The sequence below is a fragment of the Malania oleifera genome, chromosome 5, assembly GCF_029873635.1.
Source record: "Malania oleifera isolate guangnan ecotype guangnan chromosome 5, ASM2987363v1, whole genome shotgun sequence".
Lineage (NCBI taxonomy): Eukaryota > Viridiplantae > Streptophyta > Magnoliopsida > Santalales > Ximeniaceae > Malania > Malania oleifera.
Genome location: NC_080421.1, coordinates 14,179,051 through 14,193,404, shown reverse-complemented (window position 1 = coordinate 14,193,404; position 14,354 = coordinate 14,179,051). Strand labels below are relative to the sequence as shown.

The 14,354-nt window shown below is 41.4% G+C and overlaps 1 protein-coding gene across 1 annotated transcript; it reads left to right on the top strand.

Moving 5' to 3' along the window:
• The first annotated feature begins 9,664 nt into the window (after positions 1-9,664).
• LOC131156693 (serine/threonine-protein kinase SRK2E) lies at positions 9,665-13,968 on the top strand. The gene is made up of 10 exons (XM_058110561.1): positions 9,665-10,138; positions 10,285-10,494; positions 11,291-11,365; positions 11,489-11,590; positions 11,673-11,726; positions 11,822-11,914; positions 12,130-12,222; positions 12,809-12,913; positions 13,003-13,101; positions 13,327-13,968. The coding sequence occupies exons 2-10, from the start codon at positions 10,318-10,320 to the stop codon at positions 13,621-13,623; spliced, it is 1,095 nt and encodes a 364-aa protein (XP_057966544.1). The 5' UTR covers positions 9,665-10,138; positions 10,285-10,317; the 3' UTR covers positions 13,624-13,968.
• The last annotated feature ends 386 nt before the right edge of the window (positions 13,969-14,354 follow it).

Genomic DNA, 14,354 nt, shown 5'->3' with positions numbered 1-14,354 from the left:
CTTCTGTGCCTCAAGGTTTGACGAGGCAGGTATTACGGGAGATCGGGCGGAGTGTGAGGAGACACGAGCTCTCTCCAACTGCTACGGGGTGCACCATTGAGAAGTTCACACGCATGCATCCTCCGACGTTCTCTAGAGGACCTGACTCGACGATAGCAGAGGATTGGGTGGAGAAGACTAAGAGGATCTTGGAGGTCCTGCACTGCACGGATAGGCAGCAAGTCCTTTATGCCACCTTCCAGCTATCTAGGGAGGCGGGTCGATGGTGGACTGCGGTGAGTCTTCTGGAGAAGCAGAGAGCCGGTTCTGAGGAGATGACATGGAGTTGTTTTAAGGAGGTGTTCTTCGACAGATACTTCCCGGCTTCAGTACGTGATGCGAAGGCAGATGAGTTTTCTGCGCTGACTCAGGGGAGTTTGACGGTGCAGGGGTATGCGGCTCGATACATAGAGTTGTCCCACTTTGCACCATGTATGATCTCGAGCAAGTATGAGAAGACTCGGAGGTTCAAGAAGGGTTTGAGGAAGGATATCAACAGACTGGTAGGTATGCTTCAGATCCGCGAGTTCTCGATGTTGGTGGATAAGGCCACGATGATTGAGATCGGTATCCGAGAGGACAAGGTGGATCAAGAATCGAGGAAGAGGACAATACCTTTTGGTTCTCAGACAGGATCTCGTCAGGGATCGTGGAAGAAGAGGAGCAAAGGCTCAGGTTATCGTCAGAATACTGAGCGCCAGGATTCTCAGGGGAGCCAGACTGGTGGTCGTTGTACTAGGTGCTTCAAATGGCATGAGGGTAAGTGTCGGTCTTTTGATGGTAACTTCTATAACTGTGGTCGACCTAGTCACATGGCTCGTGATCGTCAAGCACCGAGGCGAGATGTGTCTGCATTCAGTGGGGACCGAGGGAGCAATCAGATACCTCGAGGAACCGTTCAGACGAATATAGCTCCAGCGAGAGTATACTTTCCTACTCCAGTGGACGCTGAGCATACAGGTAACGTGGTGACAGGTACCTTATTATTGCTTTCGAATAAAGCTTATATTTTGTTTGATTCGGGTGCAACCCATTCCTTTTGTCTGTGAATTTTGTGGGACGGTGTGGGATTGAGACCCAAGACATGAATGAGGTGTTATCTGTTACTACACCATTTGGGAGTGTATCTTTCTGTAGAAAGATGTTGGTAGACTGCCCAGTGGAAATTCAGGGAAAGCTGCTGCCAACGAATCTTGTGGTATATGACATGTTAGGCTTCGATACCATTCTGGGGATGGATTGGTTGTTCTCCAGTTATGCTGTGATCGACTGTCATAAGAAGGTGGTAGTTTTCAAACCTCCTGGGGAGCATGAATACGAATTCGTGGGATCGTGTGTGCATTCAGCGCCATAGATTCTATCGGCACTACAGGCGAGAAGGTTACTCTTGGACGGATGTCAGGGGTACCTAGCTTGTATGAAGGAACCACTGCGGATGAGTTGAGACTCGAGGACATTCGGGTAGTCAGCGAATTCCCAGATGTGTTTCCAGATGATTTACCCAGTTTACCTCCTGATCGTGAGGTGGAGTTTGAAATAGAGCTACTGTCTAGTAAGGCACCGATCTCTAAAGTTTCGTACCGGATGGCTCCAGCGCAGCTACGAGAGTTGAAGGAGCAGTTGCAGGAATTACTGAACAGGAGATTCATTCGACCTAGTGTTTCGCCCTGAGGAGCTCCAGTGCTGTTTGTGAAGAAGAAGGAAAGGTCGATGCGGATGTGCATTGATTACCGTGAGATTAACAAGGTAACTGTGAAAAATCGCTATCCTTTACCTCGTATAGATGATCTTTTTAACCAGTTGCAGGGGACGCGAGTCTTTTCGAAGATCAACTTGCGATTAGGATATCATCAGGTGAGGGTTAGAGCAAAGGATGTAGCGAAGACTGCTTTCTGAACCAGATATGGCCATTACGAGTTTTTAGTCATGCCTTTCGGGTTGACAAATGCTCCGGCGGTATTCATGGATCTGATGAAGAGGGTTTTCCATGAGTACCTGGATCAATTCGTAGTGGTATTCATTGATGACATTCTGGTATACTCGAGGTGTACGGAAGAGCACGCTGAACATTTGAGGTTGGTATTACAGATTCTACGTGAGAAGAAGTTGTATGCTAAGTTAAAGAAGTGTGAATTATGGTTAAGTCAGATTGCATTCTTAGGCCATGTGGTTACTAGGGATGGTATATCAGTTGATCTTAGTAAGATTGAAGCTGTGGTCGACTGGTACCCCGAAGAATGTGCAGGAGGTTCAGAGTTTTCTGGGACTGGCAGGTTATTATCGTTGGTTCATAAAGGGTTTTTCTAAACTGTCTGGACCTCTGACTTGATTGACCAGGAAGGGAGTCCAGTTCGAGTGGACCAGTGATTGTGAGCAGTGCTTTCAGGAGTTAAAGCACCGGTTGGTCACTACTACAGTGTTGACCATTCCTTCGGGAGATAGTGGATTTGTGATTTATAGCGACGCATCTCTGAAGGGCTTGGGATGTGTGCTTATGTAGCAGGGTAAGGTAGTAGCGTATGCTTCTCGGTAATTGAAAGAATATGAGAAGAATTACCTTACGCATGATCTGGAATTGGTTGTTGTGGTTTATGCACTAAAGATCTGGCGACATTATCTGTACGGGGTGTAGTGTGAGATCTTCACAGACCATAAGAGTCTCAGGTATTTCTTCACGCAGAAGGAGTTGAATATGAGGCAGAGACAGTGGCTAGAGTTGATTAAAGACTACGATTGCACGATCAGTTATCACCCGAGGAAGGCTAATGTGGTGGCTGATGCGTTGAGTCGAAAGTCAGGGCCTACGGTTGTATTTGCGGTTGTAACACAGTGTCACATCAGACGGGAGTTGGAAAGCTCAGGTATAGAGTTGGTGGTTGGTGATCATCAGGCTTATCTTACTAGCTTGGTGATCCAGCCGACTTTGTTTGAGCGTATAAAGGCCGCGCAATCTAGTGATGTAGAGTTGGTAGAGGTTAGGGAAAAGGTACAACGGGGATTGGCTATAGAGTTTAACATCTCTGAGGGAGGTGTGTTGATGTTTGGGACCAGGTTGTGTGTTTCGAACAATGATGAGATCAGAAGGACGATTCTAGAGGAAGCGCATTGTTCTCCGTATACGGTACATCCTGGTAGTACGAAGATGTATCGAGACTTGCGCGAGACCTTATGGTGGTTTGGTATGAAGAGGCAGATTGCTCAATTCGTGGAGCAGTGTCTGACGTGTCAGCAGGTGAAAGCTGAACATCAGAGGCCGACAGGACCGTTGCAGCCTTTGCCTATTCCGGTGTGGAAATGGGAGCATATTTCTATGAATTTTGTGACCGGTTTGCTACCAGGGCTTCACGGGCAGAATGCTATTTGGGTGATCATGGATAGATTGACAAAATATGCTTATTTCATACCGATGAAGGTTGGCTATCCCTTGAGTAGGCTAGCAGATTTGTATATACATGAGATTGTGAGAATGCACGGAGTACCGGTGTCCATTGTATCATATCAAGATCTGAGGTTTACTTCTCTATTTTGGGTGAGCTTGCAGGAGGCATTGAGGACGAAACTTACTTTCAGTATAGCGTTCCACCCCCAGACTAATGGACAGTCGGACAATACGATACAGATATTGGAAGATATGTTGCGAGCTTGTGTGTTGGACTTCGATGGTAGCTGGATACAGTTTATGCCACTTGTAGAGTTTGCTTATAATAACAGCTTCCAGTCTAGTATCAGGATGACATCGTTTGAGGCTTTGTATGGTCGGAGGTGTCGATCTCCTTTGTGTTGGGATGAGGTTGGTGAATGTCAGGTGTTAGGACCTAAACTTGTGCAGTGGATGTCTGAGAAGGTGGGTTTGATCCGTGAGAGGATTAGATCAGCTCAGAGCCGACAGAAGAGTTATGCAGATGTTTGCCGCCGTGAGTTAGAGTTCGTAGTGAGAGGTAAGGTATTTCTATGTATTGCTACGATGAAAAGGGTGATGAGATTCGGTAGGAAGGGCAAGCTGAGCCTAAGGCATATCATACCATTCGAGGTACTTGAGCGAGTGGGTCTGGTAGCCTATAGGATTGCATTACTTCCAGCACTTTCGTGGGTCCACGATGTGTTTCACGTATCCATGTTGAGGAGGTACGTGTTGGATCCTTCACATGTTATTAGCTATGATGAGTTGGAAATTAGGGATACTTTAGCATGTGAGGAGATACCTATTTAGGTTCTAGACCGTAAAGTTTGGAAGCTTCGTACCAAAGAGATACCGTTAGTAAAGGTATTGTGGCGGAACCACGAGGTTGAGGAAGCTTCTTGGGAACTAGAAACGTAAATACGCCGGAAGTATCCACAGTTATTTTGAGCACTTGTACATGATCCTACTGTGGGTTGGGATAGGTGTTTAGTCATTGGGAGTGTGTGTATATTGTGAACTCCTGAGACAGTTGTATATGTAACCACGGTATTCCTCCGCCATAAGTGAGGGTATGTATGTGTATGTGTAAGATAGGGCTACGTTGTAGTGGTCGCCAATTTTCTCTAGAGTTGTGTCTACGTATCCGATTGTATGAATGAGTTTGTGAATGAGAGATGGAAAATTTTGAAGACGAAATTTTTGTGAAGAGGGGAGATTGTAAGAACCCGAACCGTGATAAATCGGTTAAATAAATAAGAGAGGGGCAAAATTGGGAATTTGGCAGATTTCGTCGACGAAGCCATGTTTCGTTGACGAAGCTTTTGTTCTTCTCGTCGACGAAATTTAGAGACTCATCGACGAGGAGAAGCCGAGGAGTCTGGTAAAAATCAGAGATGCCAGATTCGTCGATAAGGCCACCGATTCGTCAACGAAGTCAGTGAAAGATTCATCAACGAAGGCACCATTTCGTCGATGAATTGGGCCGGGTCAAAGGGCTATAAATAGGAAATTTCATTACTTCTTCACTAAGAAACTCAAAACATATATCTCTCTCTCTCTAAACCTCTCCCTACTCTCTCTCTTTAGATTTCTTCACCGATCGTCAATGGAATCGGAAATCTGAAGTTACCACGAGGATCGTGGAAGGATTCTTTACAACTTCTACAAATCAAAATCTCGTTTCGGTGATTTTCGGGTTTCGACGTAAAATTGAGGTAAGGCCCGATTTTCAATTCTGATCTGGTAGTTTTGTAGGTATCAGTATTGTGAGTATATTCTATACTGTGATTTGTAGGTTTCTCGATTCACTGTTTAGGAGCCTTGGAGTTCGGGATTTGTTTTTCAGGGAAAGGTAAAGGGAACTATGTTTATATTTGTTATTTTTGAAATTAGACTCAGTGGAACTGTGGTCCACGGTCCTGTGTGTGTTTTGGCTACACATTTGGGTGGATCTAACAGGGAAAACTATGGGTTTTTCATTATTACAGTTTTTGAAAAAAGGGGGCGACGGGTTGCATCCCTGGTTTTGTTGAAAACCATGGGTATATGTTGATTTATACTGTAATATTGGGATGGTCGTGCCTTGACTTGTTTAAACTGTGTTTGTTTGAAAAACCATATTTTAGATTACTAAATGGGTGTGGTTTGTTTAGTTATATGAGCATGCATGTGTGTGTGATATGTTAAATGGCTAGTAGGAACGGGGTTCCAAATTGTCCAAGTACTGAGAGTGTCTGGCTCTATATTCGAGGGTGTGTTTATCGCCTGCCACGTAGGCAAGAATGTCTAGCTCTATATCCGAGGGCGTGAGCCTATACCGGCAGATCAGGCCAAAGGGTGTGGATCCATCAGTTAGCGCTGGTACAATACCATGGGAGTCGGGGACTAGCCATGTGCCAGTGGCGCCATGCTTCGTGGGTTGGCTAGGCTAACGCTAGATTGTCGTGGACCGACTTCAGACTAAAGGGTGTGACGACACCGAGATTGCTGACCATGTGTATGTGTATGTGTATGTGTGCATGTATGCGCTGTGGAAATTAGTACTAGAATGCATTTAACTACGTGTATGTTGTATCATGATAACACTCAAATGCCACACACTGATATAACCTGTGTTCTTCCTTACTGAGAGGTGTCTCACCCATACTATACGTACATTTTCACAGGTCCTTCGAGTAACCGGAACTAGCGTCCTGGTGTAGGGAGCGTAGTGGCTGGTGTACTGCGTTAGCACTTGGGTAAGTGCTAGGACTATATATTTTGTTGGGTTGCCATTTTGAGATGTACTTGGGCATCTGTTTGTACGTTTTGATAGAACCCGGTTTTGCTCTTGTATAGACTTTGGTATAGTACTGTATATGTTTATAGAATGACCTTTTTCTGCTGCGTATATGTTTGTACTTGGATGTGTTTAGGGTGCATGAGAACCCCACGGGATCGGACCCTCATCCTTGGTACTATATCTTTGGGTGTTTGATCAGATACAGGAATAGGTTAGATTACATTTTCACTCTAGGATCCAATTTCGGGGTTCGGGTCGTGACACTTTGCACCCAAAAACACGCAAATGATTATAGGAAACATCCTTACCTATCCAAACTCAATTTGGCACATCAAACTGTAGAGGAACACAGGGTGTAAGATTCAACACATGAACAACAGTGCTCAATGCCTCCCCCCAAAAGGATTTTGGCAACCGGGCTTGAGAAAGCAAACATCTCACTCTCCCAAGCAGTGTTCTGTTCGTCCTTTCTGCTATGCCATTCAGTTGAGGAGTTTTCGGAGGAGTCTTTTGATGCCGAATACCCTACTATTTGCAATACTCATTAAATGGACCAAAATACTCTCAATCGTTGTCAGTCCGAATGCACCTCAGTTTCTTCCCAGTTTGTCTCTCAACTAGGGCTTGAAATTTCTTGAAAACTTGGTCTTTTGACTTCAAGATATATACCCACAACTTCCTTGAATGATCATCTATGAAGGTCACAAAGTATCTAAAGCCACCAAGTGTTCTCGTCTTCATAGGGTCACACACATCCGAATATACTAAATCCAGTATCTCTGACTTTCTCGAATGAGGGGAATTCTTGAAGGAAACTCTGCTCTACTTCCCTGACAAACAATGAGTACACCTTTTCAGAAGTGTACTTTTCAGTCCACATTGTAGACTTTTCTTCCCTAGTAGAGCTAATTCTTTCTCACTCATGTGAGCCAGTCTCTTGTGCCTTAACTCTGCTATACCATTATCCTCCATCGCATTAATAATATCGTTGGAGATCTTTGCTTGCAGAATATACAATGCAGAGTGCTTCATGCCTCGAGCCACAACCATAGCACCCCTGGTGAGCTTCCACTGGCCATCACTGAAAGTGCTCAGTACCCTTCGTCATCAAGTTTACCTATAGAAATCAAATTCAAAACGAATGTCAGGAATATGTTTCACATCTCTAAGAACTAAACTTGTGCCATTATTTGTCTTCAGATACACATCCCCAATTCCAATGACTTTAACCTAGTCATCATTGCCCATCTTTACTGTTCCAAAGTCACCAGATCTATAGGATGTAAAGAGATCCTTCCGAAATGTAGCATGAATGGAGGCACCACTGTCAATCACCTAACTAGTCTCATGATATGCAACATTTATCATCTCATCATCGTAAACAATGAGGAATTCTGCAGGAGTGGTGGTAGCAACTCTATCATCACCATCTTTTTCATCTCCATTCTTCGTTCCCTTCCCTTTCTTATTCTTGTTTTCTTTCTTCAATTGCCTACAATATTTCTGAATGTGTCTCTTTTTCCCGCAATGATGACACTCAACATTTGCAAACTTTTTGGACTTGCTTCTATTGTTATCTCTGTTCTTCGGACCTCTACTCTTACTTCTCCCCCTCTTTTCTGTAACCAAGATCTCTGATTGTGAAGAGGATCCCTATGTTTTTCTTCTCACCTCTTCATTTAGCAAATAACTCTTGGTCATATCCATTGTGATAACACCTTCTAGAGCGGAGTTAGACAATGAAGTTCTGAGCGTCTCCCACGAGTCCGGTAATGAACCAAGCAACCATAACCCTTGTATCTCATCATCAAACTTAATAACCATTCCAGCCAGCTGATTAATAATTCTTTGGAATGTTTTCAGGTGATCAGATAAAGGAGTCCCGTCCTAGTACCTCAAAGCCATCATTTGTTTAATTAGAAACAACTTCTTATTTCCAGTCTTTCTAGCATATAACTGTTCAAGCTTATTCCATAGAGAACGTGCATTTGTTTCTCCACTAATATGGTTCAAAACATTACCATATACCCATTGCCTGATAAACCCACACACCTGTCGATGTAACAAAGTTCATTCCACATCAGACCTTTTTTCTGGTTTTTCAGCACTAAATACCGGTAGGTAATAATCTTTCACATAAAGAAGATCCTTCATTTTTCCTTTCCATATGTGATAATTTGAACCATTGAGATTAATCATTCTATTAGTATTTGCTTCCATAACTCAAACTGCCAACCTGACAATCTGTTAACCGGGCTCTGATACCACTTTGTTGGGAGAGATATCAATAAACAACCACAGCGAAATAATTCTTTTCCATATATGCAAGAAAATATAGTGTATCTCTACTTTTATACGTGCTAGAAATAATAAGAAAAATAATTAATCACACCAAGCCACAAGAACACAATCAATTTTTTACGTGGAAAACTTTTCTAGTGTGAGGAAGAAAAATCACGGGACCTAGTCCAATTAAAATCTCCACTATCAATCAAATAATGGGTACACAAAGTCTTCTCTAATCGTAATTAGATGATATAAATATCTCAACAAGATATCAACAATCTTGGTAAATACAAAGAGAATTGGAGAGAATATACTAAATTAGCGGTTACTGTTCACGGGCAAAAATCCCAACTCCCGAGCTCCAAATCCGATCTCCACTGTTCAAATTGTAACTCATTGAGTCGTGAACCTCTCCTCCAAAATTCAACTTGATCGGACCACAGACAAAACAGAATCGGAGTTTTAATGAAATCTGAGCAGCATGAGAAAAATTACATTTTTCTCTCTTTCTTTTGAGAAGTGATGACTCCTCTCTTTTTATAACCTTCTTTAGGTATTTCACACTAAAAGAGCGGGAGTTTGGGCTTTTAATGAAGCCCACTTGGGCTTTCTTCCACATGGAAGGAAATAACCCAACAATATCTTCCTTATTTTTTCCAATGGATATGAAGATACTCTTAGGCCCACAACTATTAATCTAAAATTTTCTCAATAAATATGAAGATGCACTTGTCCCATCACTACAAACAATTTTTTTATTATCATTTTATTGCAATTAAATGCTAAAAAATTATAAAGTGTTTTAAACCACTATTATTCCAACACGGCACGAGTCTTTCTTTATCTTTTTATCTCCTAAATTAATAATAATAATAGTAATAATAAGGTCAAAGTATTCAAACTTTTCTCAATCCACAAGTGGATGCACTATGGGCCCCATACCAGACAATAATTTTTTTTTTATAAATTAAATGATCAAAATTTGCTATAATTCATTGCTGTAAATGATCGATAATTTGATACGAAAATTGAAAGTAGTTAGAGATCGTTGTGACGTCTTGATCAAGAAACCTCTCCGAAGATGATGCTCGCTGACGTCATGATCAAGCAATATCTCCGAAGATGCAACTAAAATAAATTTTTAATCGAATTTTTACAAATTAAATTGTCAAAATCTCTCTCTCTCTCTCTCTCTCTCTCTCTCTCTGCGCGCAAACGTGTCCAAAGGCTCACCGAACCATTGTCCAACCGGAGCCGCCCAAAAGGCTTCCCTCGTGACTTGCGAACCTTATCCAACAAAAGGGCACATCCGTCATTCACCTCAAGGCCTCGCTGCTCCGCTCCTCTTAAACCCAACAGAAACCCCTATGATTCCCGTCGACAGCAGGGTCATTTTCGTCATTCACCCCTTCTTGTTTATAATATCTGCCCCCTCTGAATAAAAGGAACTCATTTCGCCGTCCAGCGGAGGGAAAAAAATATCTATCATCCATCTCCTATTCCTCCTTCTCCTCACACAGACAATCTAGAGATAGAGAGAGACAGAGTGGTAAAGGTTCTGGAGTTCACGAGCTCTCTCACCGTCTCTGCAACTCCATGATCAAGCTTTCACGGGCTGCAGCTTCTCCACGGTCTCTTTCTTCAACCAACGTTTGATCAATCTGTACTCCATCTGGTGGTTGGCCGTCCGCCACGTTTGATGATCGATCTCTTTCCCTCTTTCTGTTTGATTTGGATTAGGGTTTTTTTGCTCTTTTCTTTGGTGTAATGTGAGCAGAAGTTCGCGGTTATAGCTCGGACAGCCTCTGATATGGATCGAGCTTCGGTCACGGTTGGTCCGGGCATGGACATGCCGATCATGCACGACAGTGATCGGTACGAGCTCGTACGAGACATCGGGTCGGGGAATTTCGGCGTCGCCAGGCTTATGAGGGATAAGCAGACCGGCGAGCTTGTTGCGGTCAAGTACATCGAGAGAGGTGAGAAGGTTAGTGTCCACTGTCCGATTTCCCCATTTTGGTATGTTTCTTCGACTTTGATTTGGTCTTTCTTTTTTTTTTCTTGGGTCTTGGTTGAGGTGTTGACGTGTTCACGAAGCATTTCAGAACTGTTTTTCGTGCTTGTGGAAGAGCAAAAATCTAAGGAATTTTTCGCTTTCAAAAACATGAAAGTACTTTCCAGAATGCTAATTAGAAATTACCGAATATTGCTGTTTGAATCGGGAATGCTTAATTTGAATTTTTTGATATTAAGGCTCTGTTTGATTACTGAATCATTCCTTTGAGTCAATTTGAGACTCATAATTTGTTTTCCTTTTTGGCTGCTAAAGTGACGGAGGGAGTGGAACATAAAAATTTATGAATCCTGTACGCTAAGCTGTTTAAAAAAGATTTGACACCGAAGTGTGGTTCCTTTACATTTCCTCCATCTAACTCTGTTTTTTTACTATCTTTTCACCTCTTGGTGGATTTTTTCCCGCAGTTGTGATTGAATGACATAGCCTATAATTAGAATCCGGAAATTATTATGATATTACAAACATGGATTGAGAAAAATTTTTATGTTTCTGCTAACCCAGAATCTTACCATCAACTTTGCTTTTAAGTCCCTGTCAACTCATATGGCTGGTACCATCCAAGTTATTCGGTGTAGATTATGGTACCTCACTTGATCTGATTTGTGAGCTGATATCTTTTACAGCTTACCATTTCAAACCTTTGGGTTGTTTTGGTGCTTTGCCACTTTGATATTGTGTTTTACCAATTATATTTTGTTTTTGACAGATTGATGAAAATGTACGAAGGGAAATCATTAACCACCGGTCGCTGAGGCACCCCAACATTGTTAGATTCAAAGAGGTCGATAAAATTTCAATTTCTAAACACCACCCCAGCACACCCCCCATCCCCAAACCCAAAATAAAAATCAATTCAACGATTTTCTGACTTTAAAATAATTCTAGTACCGTAATGCTACTCTAGGTTATATTAACACAAACCCATCTGGCAATTGTGATGGAGTATGCATCTGGAGGAGAGCTTTTTGAGCGGATATGCAGTGCAGGCCGGTTCAGTGAGGACGAGGTTCTTACCCATTCCTTCAATTTCATTTTCCGGTGGTGGCCTTTGCTTCTAAATGCTCTATCTAATCTGGCTCGTTCTGCAGGCTCGTTTCTTCTTCCAACAACTCATATCAGGAGTTAGCTACTGTCACGCAATGGTACTTAGTAATTGTACTTTGAACTTCATTTTTTCTTATTCCCCTTAAAAGACGTCACCTAGATGTTTGACTTTGTATTGTATTCCTTTGTGAAGCAAGTATGTCATCGTGACTTGAAATTGGAGAACACTTTGTTGGATGGAAGCCAGGCTCCTCGTTTGAAGATTTGTGATTTTGGGTATTCAAAGGTACCATTTGACTTTCATTTTCATGTTTTTGTCCATTGGTGCTGGTGTTATGTATGATATTGAAACTTTGGTTTTCAAGTTTTTGCATAAATATTTCCGAAATTTCGAAAGAGAACATAAAACAATAGGATTTTTTTGAATGCTTATGTGCATGTTGATATGCATATATGATACCATTCATATTTATGTTTCTCAACTTTGGATGGTTTTCTTAGTCCTCAGTGCTGCATTCACAACCCAAATCAACTGTTGGAACCCCTGCTTACATTGCTCCGGAGGTGTTACTTAAGAAAGAATATGATGGAAAGGTAAAATCTATTGTACTTGTAATTTTGTCACTCTTATTTTATTATAGTCCAGTGGTTCACATAATGATTTAAAAAAATAAAAAATCATTGATTTAAAAATTACGTGAAAATGTTTACTTTATTGAAAGGAAATAAAATTATATATGTAAGAATGTCAACTAATTGATGCTCGTGCCACCTTTTTTTTATTTGTGTTTCTTGATTGAATAACGTATTGATGCTCTAAACTACAGCCTTAAAAACCAATAATTTTTTGCAATTATTTCATTATTATTCTTGAGGAATTCAGAATTCTAGTCACTGTACCTCTGCAATAATTTTTTTTCAAAATTTTAATTTATTTCCATGCATTATATTTTTGGGCTATGTTTACCATTTTTTCAACCTGGCAATGAATAGTGTTAGTATAATGTTTCCTAAATGAATTAATCTAATGCTACTTTTTGAACTTTTTGTTGAAGCAGTCTCCTGGACAAAATTCTTGGAGTAGAGGATCATTTACCACTTTCATTCTAATGCATGTTACTTTGTAATTCACTATTTTATCGTAGTGTTTTGATGCTTTATTATGCCGTCACAAATCCAGATTGCAGATGTATGGTCCTGCGGGGTGACGCTATATGTCATGTTGGTGGGTGCGTATCCTTTTGAGGACCCTGAGGAGCCTAAGAACTTCCGGAAGACAATTCATGTAATAAATACATTGAACCTTGTTATAACTGCTTATGTTGGCTGAAATGAGATGCCTTGGCTCAAACAGTACTATTCGTTTTCTTGCAGCGTATTTTAAATGTCCAGTATTCAATCCCTGACTACGTTCATGTATCTCCAGAGTGCCGCCACCTAATCTCTAGGATTTTTGTAGCTGACCCAACAAAGGTTAGTTAATTTCCTATTCAGACTTACTGTTGCTTTATTTGTGCTTCTCCTTTGTTGGCCCCTTTGGGTACGAAACGGCAGGCAGGCAGGCGTGGTATGCATGCACAGTTCTGCTCTGTGAATGGCCGTCATTGCTTAATCTTCTTTTCCTTGTAATTGAGACATAATGTTCGGAGTGTTGAATTTCTGATTTTTCTCTTATGTTTGAACATCAATTTGCAACAGAGGATAACCATTCCCGAGATCAAGAACCATGAGTGGTTTCTAAAGAACCTACCCACTGGTCTTGTGGATGATAATGCAATGAATGATCAGTTTGAAGAGCCTGAACAACCCATGCAGAGTATGGATGAAATCATGGGAATAATGTCTGAAGCCACCATACCTGCGGCTGGGACTCCCAGTCTTAACCAGTATCTGACTGGCAGTCTGGATATCGACGATGACGACATGGATGAATACCTGGAGTCTGATCCTGAACTTGACATTGATAGTAGTGGAGAGGTAGTGTATGCGATGTAATAATGGCTTGTGGTCGCCTGCATTGTGGCCAGAGGTTGTGGAGTGGGAAGTTCATGGCCCATTCCTTTGAAGAATTAGAAAGAAGAAGAAGCTACAAAATTATCTTTTTCTGGGAGTTGGGCCTTAGGGTGAGATTGACTGGGAGGAACTGTCACCCTCCCTTCGTAAATTGCAATGAAGTGTTTGTATCTTTCTTGTGAGATCAACTTCCCTCACATCGTCATCTATTGTCCCCTTCTTCTAGTGCTGTATCCTGTTGTTTTGTTGTGTCATATAATGCACTTGTGATAGGAAGGTAATGTAACAGTGCTGTATGATGGTTAATGTTTATTTTTTTGTGTATCAGTGCCTGTGTTCGTTTGCTGTGGAAGTGCATTTCTCAAGTCTTTCTGAGTTCTAATGTGTTGGATTTGATCAATGTTCTTTGACAGATGCAGCGCATCTGTTGGGTCTCCATTAGTTTTATAATATATGAGACTAGACAGTCTGGGTTGTGTTTAAGAAAATAGATTTTGGACTAATTTGTATTTAGTTTTTTGTGAGCTAAATGACTAAATAAAATTTTATATATATATATATATATTCGTATTCACATTTTTTGAATACTTAATTTTTTTCATTGAATTGGATTGTTGTGATATAAGGTAGCAACCTTGGGCTGCAATTAATTTTCCGTCTATGGTAAGAATAATCATTTTGAAAGATCAAATCATTTTTAATGAGAAAAACTT